Source organism: Carlito syrichta, unplaced genomic scaffold (assembly GCF_000164805.1).
Source record: "Carlito syrichta isolate Samal-C Ts95f unplaced genomic scaffold, Tarsius_syrichta-2.0.1 Scaffold311267, whole genome shotgun sequence".
Taxonomy (NCBI): Eukaryota; Metazoa; Chordata; class Mammalia; order Primates; family Tarsiidae; genus Carlito; species Carlito syrichta.
Window position 1 is genome coordinate 51,628 of NW_007255363.1, and position 20,561 is coordinate 72,188.

At 56.0% G+C, this 20,561-nt stretch overlaps 1 protein-coding gene across 1 annotated transcript in view; it reads right to left on the reverse strand.

The window, feature by feature from the left end:
• The window catches only part of PITPNC1 (phosphatidylinositol transfer protein, cytoplasmic 1), a 94,557-nt gene that overhangs the window by 43,887 nt on the left and 30,109 nt on the right, over positions 1 to 20,561 (reverse strand). Inside the window, exon 4 of the mRNA XM_008068595.1 lies at positions 14,651 to 14,722. Within this exon, the coding sequence (XP_008066786.1) occupies positions 14,651 to 14,722 (72 nt within the window). The remainder of the gene's footprint in view (positions 1 to 14,650; positions 14,723 to 20,561) is intronic.

A 20,561-nucleotide genomic window follows, 5' to 3' on the forward strand; every position in this document is an offset into this window, starting at 1 on the left:
CCCGGCTAATTTTTGATTTATTGTAGAGATGAGGTCTCGCCAAGTTGCCCAGGCTGGCCTCGAACCCGCGGGCTCAAGCCATCCACTCGCCTTGGCCTCCCGAAGTGCGGGATGATAGGCTGAGCCACCGAGCCCGGCCTGGTAACCTTTAACTCAACTTCTCTAGGCCTCAGTTTTGGATCGGTAAGTCCCACTTCCTCCTGCTGGTCTCCACGAGCACCTAAACCCCGACGGCACAGGAGCTTCTCAGTCTGCTCGGGCAAATGCCATGAGCCAGGGAAGCTTGTGAACACAGAAACGTGCTTCTCCTAGTTCTGGGGGCCGAGAAATGCAAGGACAGGGTGAATTCGGCATCCACGAGGGGCTCTCCCGCAATCACACGCCACACCCTCTGGTGAGTCATCACTCGGCAGAAGGGGTCGGGGTCTCTCTGGGACCCCTGAGACGGCAGGGCCTCCCATAGGCCCCACCTCCCAACACTATCACCCTGGGGGCTTAGGGTTTCCACACAGGAACTTTGGAGGGACACCAGCATTCAGACCATAGTCTCTCCTAAACCACTCAGAGAAATTCCTGGTCTTGGTTGGAGGCACCACTGCCCACCCACGACAAAAGCCGGAGTTATCCCGGACCCCGGAGCCCACGGCCCCAACCCAGCTGGGCACTCGTCCTCGCTGTTCCTAGGGAGCGCCCTCCCCCTGGCCCTTGGTCGGTGCTTTCGCCCCCAGGCTGCGTCCTCCTTGTGGGGCGAGCGGCAGACAACCCCCGTGTCTCAGCTCATCCCTCCCTCGTCACGGGCTTGCCTTTCCCTCCTTCCTCGTCCTCCGTCCTTGTCCTCTGCAGAACCTGCTGCTTGTCCTGCAGGGCCGGCGCCTGCGTCGCCACCAGCGTGCTTAGCGCATGCTGCTCGCACAAGGGGTTCGTGTGCCGCTGAGAGACAGTCCTGTCTTGTGAGTGCAAAATAAGGGACGTCTCAGATTTCAATCCCTTCGAGCCAAGGGGTTGAGGAAGACAACTGGACGTTTAGGAAACACTGACGGTCGTCAAGAAGTATGACAAGTGGTTCCTAGAAGGTGTTTGGTTCAGAACATTCTTTGCCATCCTAAGCACTGATCAAGGGAGCAGGAAGACTAAAGGGAACTCTGAACCACAAGAATTACGAGGCCCCAGGGAGTAAAAGGAATGGCCTTCAAGCCAACTTTACGTCTCAGCACTGGGAGCCATATGCAGCAGCCAGCCCCCGTCTGCTGGAGACAGGCCTGACCCCCGTCTCTGAGGCAGATGTGACCGCCCCGGTGAGTACATGACCTCCCCTTCACCCCATAAAGGTCCCTGGAGGTTCTGCTTGGCAAAGCCACTTCCTGACTTTGTCCAGTGTAAACACCTGTTATCTGTAGGGCGCTGGCTTGGTGCAAGACGCAGCGTACAGCGTTGTCCTTTACATAGGAGGTCCTATTTGCAAGGTGCATAGTGATAATTTCTGCCCACTGTATATTCTGTTTCCCAATGGCCTGTGACGCAGACTTCCAAAATGGTTCCAGGAAGCCACAGCCGTCAGAACAGTTAGAGGAGAAATCTAGCAAAGAACGTAACTCTCAAAAATCCATACCTAGAGGGAGTCGCTAAGGAATCATTATCCTTGACTATATGAGCAGCATTTTTTCCAGATTCTCAAGAAGAACAGCAACTAGTAGAAATCGGAAGCAAAATGCAGTTATACGAACTCTCAGCCAAAGCAGAAGCTGTCACCCCTGAGCACCACGTGACAATGTTTTTGAAAGTGATACCGTTTGCTACTTCAAACTGTTACAAAAAACCCCCAGCAAAGGCACACCTTGTGTGGAACTGGTGTATCTGGTTTACCATCATCTGCTCCAAGACACCCAGATGGTTCTAAGCAAATACAGCTGGGTGTGGAAATGGAACTCCAACTTCAGTTTCTAGACAAACCTGCTGCTTCTGAAGGCACTCCTTAGCATGCCGTATCCCTTGTGTCAGTGCTTTGCCCGGTTTCAACTCGCCACTCAAGGCAAGGTTAACAGCAAGCCAGCTCATGGCGGGCTCTGAACCTTCGCATGAGGATAGTAAAACACTTCACCACCAAATGGGCACGAGGAGAAACGTTTTCAGAGGGAACTCTACCAAGTGGTTACAACGCCTGATGGAACAGAAACAGGCCGGCGGTAGGTATTGGTGTGGAAATGTGATTTAAATATGAGTTAGCAGCATGACATTGCTCAGACACAGCTGCTATCAGTGCACAAGACCACGCACGGGGTCTGGAGGGTGACACTGGCAGGCCACGCGGCTATGAGCTGAGCCATGTCCATGCGGGCCATGATGGAGCCGCTGTCGCCCCAAAGTTGTGGCCACTGGGTACCCTTCCACAGGCTCAGGTCCTGTCCTGCCCTGGCCTATGTCCCTTGAAAGATGAAAATATGGGCTCAGACTCTGTCTTTGAGGCACACCAGGAAGATGGCACTAGGGATTTCAGGGTAAATCCCTTTTGTACAAACCATGGCTCTGAACCTACAAGGGGCAGAACACTCAGCTGCCCAGCAGAGCTCCATCAAGTCGTTGGCATCACTATGAAGCCAGGGTGACAAACAGCCTCCCAGGCACGGACAACCAAAGCGCTCACTATTGACTCTGGCAGGTCCAGCTCAGTGTTCACATCTGACATGCGAACGCTGCTTGGCACCTGAGGCTCTCAGGAGATGTCTCAGTGTCCTGCACAGGAGGAGGCCTCTGCTGCATGAATTTACCCAATCTCAGATGCCACCAAGAAGAGAAAAAGTGCCAAACCACTTGTCATTGTAAGACCCCAGCAATTCTAGTATCATTTTGTTTCTCTAGGGTTGTTAGAACAGGAACAATGGCCATGCTCAAGCTGTACATTTGTCTCGTGCATCCAGTACTGTCTGGAGCATGCCCCACGATGAACACGTGTGGTCCTGGTAAGCATGCCATTTGACAGGGCACAGGAGTTACACGACTGAACTAGTTGCCAAAGGTTGAGGTGGGAAGACACCCAGTTGGGCCTGACCGGCTCCATCACCTTCATTCCCTCGCCATTCTGCCGCCATCCTGCCGGTGACTACCCCGGGATGACAGGTCAAGCCATGGAACGGAGCTGTGCCAGGCGGGACCCCCTATAGAGAGCCAGACCCAGGGAAGGGCCGTCTCCAGAGCCAGGATTCCCGTCCTCCAGGAAGGAGGCGGCCAGGCAGAGGGTCTGTGCTGGGGCCAGCGACCACACCCCTCCACCTTGGAAAAGAGAAGGCAAAATCCCCAGGGACCTGCAACGGTAACACACGTCTGAGGACGCCTCTGGAAGGAGAAAAGGAGAGGGGACACAGGCTCAGGAGATGGGGTGCCCAGCCCCTCTCCCACAGGGACCCCATGTGACGGTCACCCCCAGTCCCACAGAGCTCAAGTCCAGCACTGCGGGGGTTCCCACAAAGAGACTGGAACCACCGCTCACAGGCTGGGGAGAGGGGGCGCTCAGTATTCACTAGGGGCTGAACACTGGGGAACAACTTCAGCACAGACAGCAGGTCACAAAACACCAGCGTGGAGCCCCTGGGGTGAGAGACTCGGGGACTTTCTTTCCCAAACTCAAGAGACCAACATTGAGAAGAATGAGCGTCCTATAAGACAAGCCACAGTCACCCTGCAAAGTGAACACGTGTAAACATTCTGTCACGTGTGATTCCAATTCTGCCCCTACTTAACAAAACAAAACGGGAAGCTTCACACCTAAGTTGAAACCCCTGCCTCCCCTGGACCTGGCCGACAGCTATCTTAAATCCATGGGGAACCTAGGCCGTATGTAAACATAAGTGACATTTTATGAAACACGTAAATACATCCAAGGACAGTGTATTCTCAGGTGATTTGAATGGTTTTCACACTTAGGTCTTTTATAAACACCTCTTGGAGTTTACTTTTGAATATGGAGTGAGGTAGGGATCGATTATTCTGTTTTTCCATGCGAATTGTCAATCGACCTAATATGGACTGAGAAGTTCATCTTTCCTTCCACTGGTTGGAGACACCTTGTTTACTGTGTAGCAAACTCACATTATCAGCCGATAAGCGTATCTTTGTGCCAGGCCCACCTTCTTGTACTTGGCTTTGTTATCAAACATGATGAATCACCCCTCCTCGTTCTCTGATTGGAATGGTCCTGTTTTTGGACTTTTCTTCTTCCATTTGATTTTACAGTTTAGGACAATTCCATTGATGTTTTGATTGGAATCACCCTTAATCTGGAGACTCATTCAGGAAATCACTTACTTCTTTACAGCCCTCAGCCTTCCCATCCATGCTCACGGGATATTTACCATTTAGTCATGTCTCTGTTATATCCTTTAGTAATAATTTTGACTAGAAAGGTTAGATTTGTTCTTAGGTGCCGTAAAGCTGTGTTGGTATTGATAATGGCATTAATATTTTCTAGCTGATTATTACTAGTATATGGAATACTACTGATACTTATATGTTGATCTGCTATCCACTAAACTGGCTGAACTCCACAGTTGTCTTTTTCGGTTTTTGAGTTGGAGTCTCACTCCTTCGCCCAGACTGGAGTGCAGTGGCATGCACGCTCACAGCCACCTCAGTGAGGTGATCTGCTGGGCTCCAGCGATCTTTCCGCCTCAGCCTTCCGAGTAGCTGGAACTACACACACGCTACCACGCCCGGCTGTTTTTTATTTTATTGTAGAGATGAGGTCTCGCCAAGTTGCCCAGACTGGTCTTGAACCCACGGGCTCAGGCAATCCATTCGCCTAGGCCTCCCAAAGTGCTGGGATTACAGGCTGAGCCACTGAGGTGGCCTGAACTCCACAGTTTTAACTAGTTAACATTGTATTTATTTAAGAGAATTTGTAACTTTTCTTAGGTTTCCAGTTTAGACACACTGTCCGCAAATAACAAAAACGTCTTATCTTTTGTTACCTGCCTTACACCATTCTTTTGTTTCAAGTTTAATTCTTTTTTTTTGAGTTGGAGTCTCACTCTGTTGCCCAGACTGGAGTGCCGTGGCCGCTCCCAGCCACCACAGCCTCGACCTGCTGGGCTCCGACGATCATTCCGCCTCAGCCTTCCACGTAGCCGGAACAGGCAGATGCTACCACGCCCGGCTAATTTTTTGATTTATTGTAGAGATGAGGTCTTGCCAAGTTGCCCAGGTGGGTCTCGAACCCGTGGGCTCAGGCAATCCACTCACTTCAGCCTCCCAAGGCGCGGGATTACAGGCTGAGCCACCGAGCCCGGCAAGTTTAATTCTATTTTTAGAAATCACTGTGACTCTGAATCTTGATATAATTCCACACATATCAAAAACTGCAAGAATAGTAAAGAAAAAAAAATTCCCAAGCACCCTGTACCCAGACTCCCCGCTGTGGGCCCCCTGCTCCTGCTGTATCCTACACATTTTGGAGTGCACATTGCTGTATCCTGTCCCTCGGCCCCTGGGTGAATTTCCTAAGGACAAGAACGGTCTCTCACATAAGTACAGCACAACGATTGAAACCAGGATGGTCAACACGGATAACGTACTATCCTCTAATCCACAGTCCGTGTTCAGATCCTGCCAGTTTCCTGGCAATACCCTGCGGCCAGCTTTCTCCAGTCCCGGAATCATATATTGCTTTCAGCTGTCTCATTTCTTTAGTCTCCTTTACTCTGAAATAGTCCATCAGCCATTCTTTGTTTTTCATGACCTTGACAATTTTGGAGACAAGTCAGATATTTTATAGGATTCCAACCATGTGAGTTGGTGTGATGTGTCCTCACGACTAGATTCAGGTTATGCATTTTTTTGGCAGGAACTCATGTTGTGTCCTTTGCCGTAGATCATGCCGTTCTTGACACTGGCTTGCTCTGGGCTTGATAACACCGTGGACATTTGGCTAAGGTGGTAGACACCAGGCTTCTCAACTGTGACATGGTCTGTATGTCCCCTTCCCACTAATCGGTAATTTGCGGAGAAAATAGACACTTTGATTCCCATCCAATTTTTCACACACCAGCTTTAGCGTTCAATGACATTTACGGCTTAAGCCAATGACTGTGCCGATGCTGCAGACAGTGATTTTCTTCTGCATTTGCTCACTTGCTCAAATTTACAGAACACAGAAGACAGTGCCAGTATCGTTAGCCTGTGCTACAGTAAGAAACAAACTGAAGATTCAGACCTCAGTACGTACTGACAACTCTTCTTGTCTTTTCACTGAGGGTATGGAGCCCAAGTGCTGTGCACCGAGAAGGGCTTGCAGCAGGTCTTTTTTTTTGCTGTTATTCAGTGTATGTTATTTTATTCATTTTAAATACAGTTGGGCTCATTTACTCCTGTTTTAATTCTATCTTAGCATCTTCCACCCTCCCCGCCCCCTGTCCAGTCCGTTGACTTTGGTTCACAATTTCTGAGTGTGGAAAACATGAACACGAGTTCAAAAGCTGAAGCATTCGAAAAGGCGTGTTTCCAGAAGTAGCGTTTCTCTCTCCTCTCCACCGGCCCCGCCCCTTCCCACAGGTTAGTCCTTTCTCCGTGTATTTTTACAAAACAACCAGAGAGGTGTGCCCTTTCTTCCACCAGGGAAGCAATCATGGAAGGCTTCACGAGCACATGCGTTGCCACTGCACAGGGCCTGTCTTCTCCGTGCTGATCCAGTCCTAGGATGCTGCTGCCAGAGTGGACGCTTGTGGTCTTTTCTCACTGCCTCGTCCAGCTTCTCTGTTAAGTTGCGGACAGTGGGGTGACAGCAGGCATTCTTGTCCTGCTGGCTTGGATTGATATTGAATGTATCAACACGATCGTCTGTGAGCATTTGTGGGGCCAGGCCTTCCGAAAAGGACCTTCCTCAAGGAAGATGCAGGGTCCGGCCTCAGACAGTTTGGTGGGCCATGGCAGTGCAGCCTGACAGGCGCTGAGCCTGGGAGGCACAACCAGGTGGTGCAGAAGTGGGCAGCCCTCCCCCAGCCCCACCCCAGGTGGCTCCCACCCTCAGGAGGGTGTCGCTTACAGTTTGGTCCATCAGGATGGTGCCATCTGCCTTTTCAAAATTCAGGACACAACCCAGACTGTAGGGTCACTCAGAGAGAACCTGGGCTTCTACCAGTCAAAAGAACCTCCTCTCATGAACAGAACTGATGTTGATGCCGATAACAGCTACGAGCAGGCCAACTCTTTCTCTGTGTCATTGATGAAATCAGGACACCGCTGAAGAGAGAGAAGACCCAAAACTTCTGCCTCGTGGCTACCAAAATGAGTAAGGAAACACTCCCCGCGTGATCTTGAGTTCGTTATCTGACACCTCATTGCTTCACACAGAGTTCTTCAATTTTTATAGCTTTTCTTGAGAAGAAAAAAACATACAGATGAAACTTCTTTTAGCTGACACGCATGAGAATATGTTAGAGACACTTCACTCCTAAGCATGTCAACAGGTACTTCCTCAGAACGAGGACGTCTCCTGCGTGGCCCCAATGTGACAGTCACAGGCGAGGACTGTGACACCACCTTGATGCCGCAACATGCTGTCATCGAACGTACGGTACGGTCCCCCTGGTAGTCCCCATGTCTTGCTCCCTACCCTGCCCCCTCCTAACGCAGAAGCTACTCAAGGATGAGGCATGACATTAGCTGTCACATTCCCGAAGTGTCCTTTGATCAAGGGCAGTTACCCAGGTCCGTGCTGGTTATGTGTTCCCTCTTGCAGAGGCTGGCCATGTTGTGGGGTGTCCCTCCGCTTGGACTCGCCTGGCAGTTTCCTCGTGATGGGTCCAGGTTGTGCACCGTGGCCAGGTGCCGTGCAGCTGATGCCGTGTCCTCAGTGTCATGAGCGAGGCACAACAGTCAGTCTGTCCCCGACCAGTGATGCAGAATTTGCTTCTGGGATGCCGTCTGCTCGATTCCCTCGTAATTAGCACATCTCTGCAGTGACACACTGTTCCCATACTTGTGTCACTCAATGGTGTGAGCGTCCTTTGGTGACTTTTTCAAGTCAGTTACTCCTGTCACGCCGAAAACGGTCACCCACTTGGTCTTGCTTCTCGAGCTCCGGTCTCCGTGTCCAGCCATGATCCAGCGTCGTGTCTGCTCGGGGAGCTTCTGGTCAGTGTGGTTACCGGTCCTCCAAACCCCTGCTACTAACACCTAAGCACAGGCAGGCCACAGGTTCTAGCTTCTGTGAATGCAGAGGTGAGTGGGGAAGGAAACCAGAGCATAGCTGACAAGATCCTTGTGTTCTCGGCTTGTGTTCAAGGAAACAAGCCCATACTCCTTCATCTCGGAGCAGATGTGATGTGGGGAGCGGACAAGCACTGCCGCTGTAGCAGGACTTGAGTGCCCCAGGCTTGTAGGCAACAGTCTCACCTGGAAGCTCTGCATCCTAGCTAAAGGCGGGCTGTGAGGAACGCAGCCTGCTACACGAAACAGTGTCTCAGATGCCCACATATCTGGGTACACATAGTACAGATAAAGTCTTAGCTACCATAAAGCCCTAGGTACAAGAAGATAATACGCAGAACAGCTCGCCTTCTAGTAGCAACATAATTTTGCTGTGGCTCCCGCATCTCCCCTAACCTTGATTTGTTGCTTTATAATAAAGCAAAGCGACGTGACGTCAGTCTTGCCTGGCCCGGATGCCTGGCCCGGATGCTGATGCGGCTTGCTTTTACAATAGTTCCTTGCACAGTTTTGCCCTAGATAAGAGGTATGCTAAATAATAAACTGGCTCTCACCTATTGAGGAGGGAGACCTCCCCAGCCCGCTGTCTCTTGTCTTTCTTTCTCATTCCCTCCCCCCACCTCAGGCCCTGCTCTGTGATGGTGCCTCCGAGACTCAGAAAGCCGGCTCTCATGCTGGCTACAAATGCCCTTTGCTCGGGGGTTTCTTGCATCCAGCTCAGGTCACAAATGGTACCACAATAGCAACGGGCATCTGTCACAGAATCCAACAGGATCTGTTTTCCGTCATCCTCAAACACTACTGTTAGATGCACATCAAGTCAGGACGCTGGCTTTCCACTGCACTGACCAACGTGGACAATAATCCTTGCAAACTGTAGATGGGGTGTTTTGCGAAGGCTTCTTTTGAACAGGTACTGAGTTATTAGAGAAAATTGCAGATTTCGTAGGTGGCTGGTTATACGCACTAAGGTTAAAGATAGTTGAAGACATCAGGGCTCGTGTCTAAAAATACGGCAGACGCTCTTCTTTCTGTAACCCTCAGCTACAGCCATCTAAGGGAAATGATCAGGTCTTGAGACCCATAAGCCCCGATCCTGTGGTTCTCACGGGCACATCGGCTTCAGAGACAACTGCAGTGCACTGCGAAACGTGCTGATAAATTAATCTGACCCTCCATCCTCCACGTTGCCCTCTTGATGTTACAAGTACAAATACAGCCGTCTCCCCAGTCTGAGAGGGCCATGTCCCAAGACCCGGAGGGTGCCTGGACCTCGAGAGGCACCAATCCCTGCACAGACCTGGCCACTGTGCCAGCTCCTGAATGACCAGCAGACGGCATGAGCTTTCATCTCAACACTCAGAACCGTGTGCAACTCAAAACCGATGGGTTGTTTACTGCCAGAATTTTCCATATAATATTTTTGGAGCTCATTTGATTGCGGGAACTGAAACTGGAAAGCGAGCCCTTGGGTAAGAGGGAGGCTGTGCTGACTACGTGGCGGGGAGAGCCCTCTCAGGACCCGCAGGCATCCGGAACCTTGTCTCCCCCTCACTCCCATCACCATCAGAGGCTGGACTTGAAGCCAGGGTGTTCTCATCAGGGTTCAGGAGCAGAAGAAAAAGCACCTTGGTGGGCAGCTGGGACGTCCGAAGAAGGCTGTGGCTGTGAGGAGGGGTCGGGGCCGGGAGGGGCTGTCTGGGAGGCCAGGCTGAGGCAGCTTTGGGGCAAACATGAAATTACTCCCAAACCAGGGGCCTGCTGACAGCCCCATAGACAGCACCTGTCACTGCGGTGTTTGCGGTCCTCAAGTCTGCCCTGCTGCTGGAGCCCAAGACCTTGGATGTGGTGGCCCGCTCCTCCTATCTTGAACCTGCATCCCCAGCCTGACTAGTGGCTCTCCCATTCCTGGAAGTCGGGCTGGGCCAGCATCTGTCCGCTGTGGCTGTCTGCTGGGTCTGATATCAAGCCCCACAGCTGGGGGTGTCCACATCAGATCTAGTGTGTCCTGACGTCGGCGGCTAGAAGCCCAGCACGGGGCACCAGCAGGGCTGGGGACTGAGGCTCTGCCCCATCTCCAATCCCCTCGTGTGTCCACGCTTCCTCTTCTTAGAAAGACACTGGTCAGACTGGACGATACCCCCTCTCTGCACCAAGTGGCCTCATTTGATCTTAGTTGCCTCTCGACAGCCCCCGTCTCCAAACAGTGAGCTTCCTGAGGCTTCCATGTGGAGTCTGGCGTGTAGGGGCACATCCCAGCCATGCCAGCCCCTTGCAGGACAGCCCAGCGGATGAACGCACCCACACTTGTCTTGCTGGACTCGTCTCTTCCGAGGCATCTCTGCCAGGCTCCAGCGGGCCCCCTGTTTGTCACCATGGTGGTGATCTTCTGTCTGCCTGCCTGCGTGCGGTCTGCCTCCCCCCTTGCGGTCACGGAGGACCAGCTGGTCTTACCTACTGCTGTGTCCTCAGTCCCTGCACGGTAGGTGCTCAGAACCTGGTCATTCAGACAAAGTCAGAGTCTCGCTGGGATGTCACCATGGTTAAGGCACTCCCAGGCGTGACCGTCACAGCAGCGATATCCAACATCGGCACCGTCCTTGACAGTTTACGAGGTGCTTCCTGCAAACCAGCCCTGCAAGCTTTCCGCTTGGATGCCGGCACTGTTTTCTCTATTTTTGATAAAGAAACCCAGACTGATTGGCTGCGGCAGTTGCTTCTGGTCTCGGGGCAGGAACTTCAAGACCGACCTTCCTGTCTCACAGAGCAAGTCTGTGTCCCTCCAGGACCACACAGAGTGACGAGACCCGAAATACATCCCAACTTCGAGGCAACCTCCAAGGAGAGCACCAAGGGTGGGCCTCGTGGTTCCGGGAACTCAACCAGACATCTTCCCCACTCATGGGGAGCTCCTGTGCCAGGGAACAGCGGCCTTGGCCACACGTGGCCAGCCGTGGAGGCCCTCCACTGTGGGTTGGTGAGTGGGCACAGCTGGCAGACAGGCTTTTGCGACTGGCTCTGTGTCCAGCAGTGGGAAGGGCAGAGCGGGTTGGAGCCACCGTCTTCCTGTGTTCATGGCTGGTTTTTCGCGGCAGTGTCCTTGACCCTGCAGGTCTCAGCTTTGTTGGCCTCCGGGCTCTCCCGGGGAAGCTTTCATGTTTCCAGCGCAAAACCCGCCTCAGAAAACGAAGTCAGACTCCCCGCGGGCAGGGTGATGGCGGCGGGGACAGCAGGAGCCTCCCAGGTCACTTCCATAGGCGGCTACGATTGAGAGCCAGGGGTTCAGCCTCCAGCGGGCGAGGGCGGCACAGACTCTGTCCCTCAGGGGACGTGTCGGGCTCACCCCTCACTGTGCACACCCCTCTGAGGGTCTAGCGTTCCAGAAGGGTCTAGAGTCGTCCGCACCAGGACCCACACAATCAAAATCCCAGAGGGGGGCCCAGCGTCAAAATCCTCAGGGAAGGCCGGTGTGCAGCCACGGCCAACCTGCCGCCGTCGGTAGTGCCCGCTTCATCTGGAAGAGTGAGAAGCAGCAGGGCCGTCTGTGGACCCGCTGGGCCGTGACCCACCGAGCCGTGACCCGCCACCACCCGAGGCAGCCTGTGCTTCAGCCGAGCCTCGATCTGTGGCCTTAAGACGACCAGCAGCGGGGCCTCCTCCCTGTGCTACTTAGGCCAAAATAACAGTCACGTGTGCGCAAACTGCACGGGTCTCGATCCAAGACCGCTCCTGTTGTGCTCTGCCCAGGGTCACCCCCGCTTCAGACTTCACAGCCACGAACGCTCCGGTTTATTTCCCACAAGGAGGAGAGTTGTTCTATCTAGTCGTCCTGCCACTGTTTTTTCAAAAAGTAAGTACTGGGTCATACAGAAATGCCTTCTGTGGTGACTGATGGTCGGATAACAACAGGCGGACTCGGCACAGGCGCTCTCAGGTGTGATGATCACCAGCCCCTTCTAACTTAATTACCGCTCCTTACCGTCATCGCCATCATCACACTTTGGGCAGGCGGCGGAATGAACAGGGCAAGAGAGGCAGAGGACGGTCGAGCTCAGTAAACAGCTGGAAACATGGCGAGCAGAGGAGGGCCCTGACTTCCACCAAAGCCCACCTCACCCCAAACAGAACAGAGCACGCCAGCATGTGCGTTGGCCTGAGGCTCTGAACCCTGGTTTTCAGCCATTGAGGAGTTGTTAGAGGCCAGGCACCGTGGCTCACGCCAGTAATCCCAGCACTCTGGGAGGACAAGGCGGGAGGGTTGCTTGAGCCCAGGGCTCGAGACCAGCCTGAGCAACATAGTGAGACCTCCTCTCTCCAGGGGCTCTGTGCCCCTAACTCGCACCTGGCCCTCAGGTCACGGAATGACGCGACGACTCCCCCTCCTGGGACGAGGACAAGAGCTGCTGCGCGTGATGCATCTACCGTGCACCGTGGCTGTGGCAGCAGGTCACACAGCGGCCTTCCCACCACTCAGAGGGAGCGGGTGGGGGGGGTGGGTGTGTGCGTTCTGTGAATCAGAGGGAGCTGCGTCTCAGGACTTAGGACCCAGGGTGGGGACAGAGGACGTCACGAGCGCCACATGTCTGAGCAGAGTGGAGAGGATGTCGCATGTGGAGACGAGGGAGACAGCCAGGGACACCTCGTGGAAGGTTCTGGGAGGAAGGTGGTGGCAGATGGAAGGCAGGTCTGAGTGCAGCATGCTTGTGAAATGGAGGGAAGGCAAATGCAGAGAAGAAAGAGACACGAGGCTGTTGCTGGCAAGATGAAAGCGGGTTTTAAAAGGCGGGGTCGTGGTCAAATTCCAGTGTGACCAATGGTCGTCTTTCCCACATGTAACGGAACCTACAGCCGGCCATGAACATGCTCTCAGGGACTGTGTCATGAGTGGCTGAACACCTGCACCCTACCGTGTGATGGATATTTTGTACTTTCTTTGGGGGGGGATATTTTGTATTTTTCATTCGGGAGCATTCCTTGGTTCTTTGTATCTTCTGAATTAAATGTGTTCTCAAAGTAGCAAGTTTTCCACCAAGAAGAAGGGAAAAAACACCTCGAGGGTCTCCCCAGTGTGACAAGATGGCGGGACGGTACTAGGGCAAGCTGGCATTGTGCCTGGGAGGCCGGAGCAGGCCCGGGGAGGTCTCAGAGCCAGCGTGCTGGGAGACGGTGGCCGCACAGATGGAGGATGCAGTGGCGTCCATGGATTGCCTGGGATGCCAGCTCCCTGCACCTCAGCTGTGCAGGTCTCTCGCTGCTGGCCCGGGCCTCACAGGGCCTGGCCCTTGGCACGAGTGTGGACCCCGTGGGTGCCCACAGAGGATCAATAAAAGTTTTACATTCCTAGGAGGGTGGTGGAAGGACTGAATTCCTGGGGAGCAGTGAGGAGCCCTCAGCACTTGCCACAAAGCGACACAAGAGAATCCATAGTGACCAGAAGACCACATGGTCCCTCCAGCCCGGCACGGCCCTTGCAGCTCTTCAGATGGAAAGCTGTTTTGAGTGACCTCCCAGGACAGTGGCATAGAGAAAAGGAGAGACAGCAGAGAAGCTTGTCTGGAAAGGTATTAAAATCTCCCCCCCATCCCCATATTTTCAGATGATGCCAGGAAAAGCCACCAGCCCTGACCCTTCCGACCCTTTTCAGGAGAGTCTGTGGCTGTGTCAAATGATCACACCTGCTCAGATATGCAGTGACCAGCAATGGTTTAGAGAAGAACGCTGGGCTGGGCCCAGGGCTCATGCCTGTCACCCTAGCACTCTGGGAGGTGGAGGTGAGAGGAATGCCTGAGCCCAGGGGTTCGAGACCAGCCTGGGCAACTTGGCGAGATCTCGTCTCTATAATAATCCCAAAATTAGCCGGGTGTAGTGGTGCGCCTGTGGTTCCAGCTACTTGGAAAGCTGAGGCAGAAGGGTCACCTGAGCCCAGCAGGTCGAGGCTGCGGTGGCTGTGAGCGTGCCCCCCTGCACTCCAGCCTGGGCAGCAGAGTGAGACTCCAACTCAAAAAAAATAAGGAAAGCGCTGAAACACAGAAGGCAGCACAGCTAGTCAGGAGACCACGTGGCAGGAGACCACATGGCATGCTAAAGACAGCAGACTGCGCAGGCCGCTTCTGAGGGAGTTTGCATCCCATGGAGAGTGCCTTGAAGGGGACTGATGTTTAGACACGTGAGGATAAATACACAGTTTCTAACAAACAAATCCCCGGGTTTGGGGCTCCCCCTTGCCTTCTGGCCATGGAGAGGACGTGGTGCTGCTCACTACTCAGAAACCAGCCCTGGGCACCCTGACTGCCCCTTCTCCACCAGGGATGTCGCCAGGCCTCAAAGACAGGCCCTCGGGAGTGTGTACAAACGAGAAGCAGAGGTCCCAGAGGTCTCGGGAGGCAGCCGCAGAGACGAGGCTGGAACACGTCTGCGGCCCGGGGCGGGGTATGGAGGGCGTGGGGCGACTCACCCTGTCGTTGCTGCCCTTGTTGTCCTCGTACTTGGTTTCTATGTGGATGGAGAACTTCGGCAGGAAAGAGCACTGTGAAGAGAGCAAACTCTCGTGAGTGGACGCTCCTCTCCCTGGGCTCACAGCCCCGGTGCCCGCCCGGCTGCTGGGGGAGCACGCCTGGACGGGAGGCCGCCTGCGCGTCGGGCCGGGGAGGACCAGCCACGTCCCCTGGGAGGATGCCCCAGGAGCGTGTCCAGTCAGTCTCCCAGGCTGCAGGAAAGCAAGCCCCTCCACAGGAGCTCCCTGGGACCCGGTCCTGGCCTTCACGTGGGCATGGAGCTCTGGCGGAGGGCAGAGCCATGAGAGCTCAGGCTCCGGCAGTCGGCAGACCTGCTTTTAACACGTAGTTCACCCAAGTCACCGTGATGTCCTCCCAATCAGCAGTGTTAAAACAACAGGATCATCATTATCGCATAGAGTGACGCTGGCAGGTTAGACAACACGGTGTGCATAGAATATTCCTCGGGCTGTGAGGCACGCTCTGCAAGAAAGCCTCGCAGGACTGACCAGGGAAGGCGGCGTCTGCCCACGCGAGGGAGAAGCCTCTGGCCGCGTGTGTGCCTCAGCAGATCTGAAGGGTGGAGGCAGTTGAAGGAGTGGATTTGCCGGGTGTGGGTGTGGGTGTGACCACCGTGGGTTGGCCCTGAGCTGGGCAGGAGCTTCCTGGGCATCAGATGTGGACTCTAGGCCGTTGGGTAGAACAGCCCAGCAACTCCGCTGGGAGCCTCAGGTGTGGAAGGGAGACTCTGCTCTGATCACGGGAGGCAGGCCCTGGTCACGTGTGCAGCACTTGCGCCTTCCATGCCAGGCTGCAGGGCTCTAAAGCTCCGACTCCTGGCAACAACCCCGTGGGCAGGTACTGTTATGGTCATCCTGACTCTCAAGACAAGGACACCAGGTAAAAGAGATTGAAGTCAGCAGCCCACAGTCACACGGACAGGTGGCCTGGCCCCAATATCCGCACGCTTGACGCCTGCTCTGTGGTTCCCAAAGCGGGGTCCCCAAGCCTGCTGTGGCAGCATTGCCCTGACTCACAAGCCCCGCCCAGACCAGGAGCAGCAAACCCTGGAGGGCCTGCCAGCTGCCTCCACGTCCTCGGTGTGCGGAGGCCAGCTCAGAACAACCGCCTCACTGGACTACCACAGAAGGAAACAGAGCACCACGTCTGGAGACCCGCCCTCACTCATGCGCTCACCGGCACCACAGCCACCTCCCCTCGGGCCGGCCGAGACCCCAGAGGCACCCACAGGGAAAGCAGAGGCCACAGCCATGCCGGCGACACACTTGACCCTGCAGCTGTGCGCTCAGCACCCATCAGCCTCATCCAGTGAAAACGAGCCACTGGAACCGGCCAGGAAGCCTGGAAGCCATTTTTCCAGTTATCACCTTGATGGAGAATGAGGCTCCTCCCCCGTCCGTGAACACCCCCGTGGTCTCTTCTCAGAACCCCCCTTCCACAGCCACTGCCCCAAGTCAGGTCCAGGGAGCATCAAGGAGGACCGGGCCACCAGGGAAGGTCAGGGAGGGGGTCAGAGAGCGCCACGGAGGTCCAGGGAGCACCAGGGAGTGTCAGCGAGCACCAAGGAGGAGCGAGGGAGTACCAGGGAGGGGCCAGAAAGTACCAGGAAGGCCCAGGGAGCATCACGGGGGTTGCTCATCCTCACTGAAGACCCTGGAGCCTGACAGCCAGGCTTCGATGGACAAAGGATGTGGCAGATGCCCTTGCTGAGACCCCCCCGAGGTGCAGCAGCCTCCAGGTGCCTGGGTTCTGTATTTTACCCACAAGTCACTCACGTGAATCCTGTGAGTGAGAAGTGGCACCATGCAGGTATTGGCTCGTGTGCCAGAACCCTCTGTGAGGGCTGAGCCTCTGGACCTGGATCCAGCCCACGGGTGGGCTCCAGCGTCGGGCATCGTGCCCAGGGATGGAACGCGGAGCTTGTGTAGATTGGCTGATGCTGCTATTTTTGAGTCAAGCAGGTTATCCTGTCGACTCAGTACCTCCTGCCATGGGCAGCTGGGGGCTGGCAAGCCCCCACCCCCAGATGCAGAACGCTGGTTCTCAGACCCTGGGCAGTGTCTCTGGTGATGTGGAAGCGTCTGTGGCTCGGGCTTCTCGGGGCTGTTGCTAGACCCTGGGTGAGACGTCTGGACCGAGAACTCCAGCCCACCTCCTGGCGGAGCCTCAGTTCAGCTGATTTCTGGGCCTAGGTCCGTGCCCTGTGGGTTCGCCCACTGGGGGGTCCTAGTCCCCCAGCCCGTCCTCCCTCCAACCAATCGCGTTGACTCAGTCTAACAAGGATGCAGACTGTGGGGCGGAAACGCTCACACCGTCCCTCTCCTCCTCTGCAAATCTGCCTATTTCCTTATGCCTCTCACTCTTTGTGGATCAGAGAGAAGAACTGCCTTCTTTTTTCCAGTGGAAAAATCGTCAAATGAAAAGAACGAGACCATGGAGTCAGCCGCCTTGGACTCAAGTCTGAGATGGACCGACTTGCCAGCCTCAGTGTCCCCACTGAGAGAATGGGCCACGCTCCTCTGCTCTGGAGGCGCATTCAGGAGATGGGTGGAACCACAAGAGCACCCAGCCTGGCCCGGCACCAGCAGGCGTGCGCCCAGGAGCCTGCCCGGAGCCTCTTCTTGGGGATCACCTGCAAGCTCGGCCCTGCTTCCTGCCACTGCCTAGAAACAGGACGCCAGCATCACCCTCCCGGAAGCCAGCGGCGCCAAGCTCCCCGGCCGATGCGCCCTCCTCTGTCTTCGAGTCCTCTCCCCTCACAGGCCAACCTGCGGGGGTCAGTGCCTGTCTCCCCTCCCGCCTCCTCCGTGATGACTGACTAACAGACTGTCGCCCACGCCACGCATTTCTGCGGCACCCCGGAAGCCTCTCCGCCCACCCCTCTGCAGCCGCCCCTCCCCGACCCGAGCAGCAGCCGTCTCCCCCTCCTGCACCCCTTGTGGGGGTGTCCTCGGGCGCTTCCTGACTCGAGCCTTCTCGTGGTGACCTCACCCGCTCCGACTTTTCCGGGACCATTTATTGGGGGTTGCCTCCCACATCAACACCTCTGATTTCTGAGTCCCTGCTCCCGCCTCCCGCTGCCTGCTGGCCACCCCGAAAGGGCCTCCAGGTACCCCGAGCCGCGAGGCGCAAACGCTCTGCAGTGTTGGCGTGCTGGGGTCATCGTGCCAGAGTCCACAGACGTGGCTTATCCACTCCCAGTGCTGAGGCCAGAGCCTGAGGTCAAGGGCGGGCAGGGCCCACGCCCTTTGAGGCCGGGGAGGCTCTCCCGCCCCTCCCAGCTCTTCGGCTTGGCCGGCGGCCGCACCACACCAACCCTGCTCTGTGTCTAACCACTTCTCCCTGAGGGTCTCTGCCTCTCTCCTCCGGACCTAGGTCCATGCCCCCTTCCCGCAAGCATGTCCAGCTCTCTCAGCCTGGAACTCCTTCCTAGATCGTGCTCACCTAGCCTCTCCCACACATCCTGTGAGTGACCACCCCATGGGCAGGACATGTCGCTGTCCCTCACCATGCTGCGCCTCCTGGTCCAGCGACACTGTAACCCGACACGCCTGGCCCGCTGACCAGGTGAGAACTGGGCTGGCCTATTCACACACCTGCAGGAGGCGCCTGCAACTCCAGCGTCCAACTCCAGGACACGGTGGGTCAAGGCCACCCTGCTCTCAGGTGTCACCCCAGGACACGGTAGGTCAAGGTCACCCCACCCCTCAGGCCTGTCACCACAGCACGGGGTGGGTCAAGGTCACCCCACCCCTCAGGCATCACCCCAGGACATGGCGGGTCAAGGTCACCCATCCCTCTGGTTTAAGTTGCTTTGGTCACGCCTTTTGTGTCCAAGAATTCTGCTTCCACCAGGAATGTCCCCCAACCCATCATCCCAAGTGGCCCGGGCAGAGGGTGCCCCTCACCTTCCAACACCAGGCCTCCTTAGACTCATGACCTTGGGCAAAAGGACTCTGTGTCACTGAGGGGCCCGTCGGAAGCCTAGGAGTTGAAGGAAGGTTGGGAACCCTCTTGTCACCACACCAGAGCCTGCTCCAAGAAAAAGGACACTGGGAGCCCTGGCTAACCTGGAAGATGCCTGTGACCTTGGGGACACCTGGGTCCTCCAAGCAACCCCAAATGCCCAGAGTCCAGCAGGGCCCCCGGCTCACGAAACAGAGATGGGAATGCCACGGGGGACAGAGTTGCGCTTTGGTACTGCAGCCCTGGCTCCGGCACACGTCGGTGAGACCCTGCTTTAGCGTGAGCTGGACATGTGCCTGCGGGTAGCCCTGTGGTGGGCCTCTCTCCTCTGGCTGCTCTCAGGAAGTCCGCTCTGACCCCAAGACAGTCTTGAGACGCAAGACTTCCCTTTAAGAAAAGCAGTGCTGCCTCGATGGCCTTTGCGGGAGCTGAGGGCCCTGGGAAGCCCGGGAGAAAGCAGGACCCCACCCCACAGCCAGGACCAGGTACACGGGAGGAGGGCCTGAGCCCCGCCCACACCTCGATGTCCCCCTGGCAAGTCCGTGGCCGAGGACCCACCAGCCTGGGCCCCAACTCCTGGACCCTAGAAACTGCAAGATAACAAATGCATGTTGGTCACATTGCCACATCTGTGGGGAACCTGTCATCAGCAACAGGCGCCAACACAGTCCCCGTCGCTGCCGCTTCCCTCCCAAGCCACCTCCCACTCTCACCCGGGTCACGTGCTACGCACTCTGAGGGTGCTTCCTGCCCCGCAGTGCCCCCCAGGGCATCGCCTGTGCTGGAGGTCATGGTGCTGCTGACTGGCCAGGGTGACGTCGCTAGCAGATGTGCCAGTCGGTGTGTCACGACTCAGCGTCCAAGCAGGGGCCTGGCTGGGGAGTAGGCCTGACACATTAGGTCATGCCGGGCCTCCTTCTCACCCTCTGGGAAGCCCGTGGCTGAGGATCTGCCAGCCTGGGCTCTGGGCACCTTCCCTGAACCCTCTAGGATTCTGTGTCCTCACCTCCAGGATGGAGCACAGCCGTGGGGTGAAGGTTACGTGAGGCCACGGATGTCCTGGCAGGGCGGGTCCTGGGAGGTGCCGGCCTTCCCCCGTAGCCTCCACGGAGCTCCGTGGGCCACGCACAGGGAAGCCGCACACGGGGGGTTGCATGGGCCCGCGGGCCCCGCTGCCAGCGTGCAGGGAGAGCGGGCAGGGTACCCAAGGCCCCTCCCGCAGTGGGAAGCAGCCCGGTCACAGCATAAATCGGGGCTCCTCCGCCCACAGTGGCCCCGCTCTGCTGTGCTTCGGGGACATGTCCTGCGTGCCCTGGATCCTGTCCCTGGTGGCTCCTTCTCTTCTCTGGGCAGGAACCTTTGCCCCAGCCTCCCCCTCAGCCTCCCTAGGCCCTGCAGGAAACCGAGGCACGACCAGGGGCTCCACCTTCTGTTTCCTATGCCTGAGAGTTTTCTGCCCAAGTCTGCTCGGCCCGATCCCAGAAACTGAGGCTGAGAAGTTGAGGAATCGCATACACAGAGGTCGGGGGCTGTCCTGGACGACTTTCATCCTGCCCTGCCTCCTGCTCCAAGCTCCTCCAGGCCTGGAATTCTCAGGGAAAAGCGCCCTCTCCTCTTTCTCCTTGACCAGAGGCGCAGCTTGGCAGGGAGACGGAGAGTCAGGGAGTCAGACAATCGTAAGAATGTTCACAAAGCCGGGCGCAGTGGCTCACACCTATAACCCCAGCACTTTGGGAGGCTGAGGTGAGACTGCCTGAGCCCTTGGGTTCAAGACCAGCCTGGGCAACTTGGCAAGACCTCAATTCTACAATAAATCAAAAAATTAGCTGGGCATGGTGGCGCATGCCTGTAATTCCGGCTACTCGGAAGGCTGAGGCGGAAGGA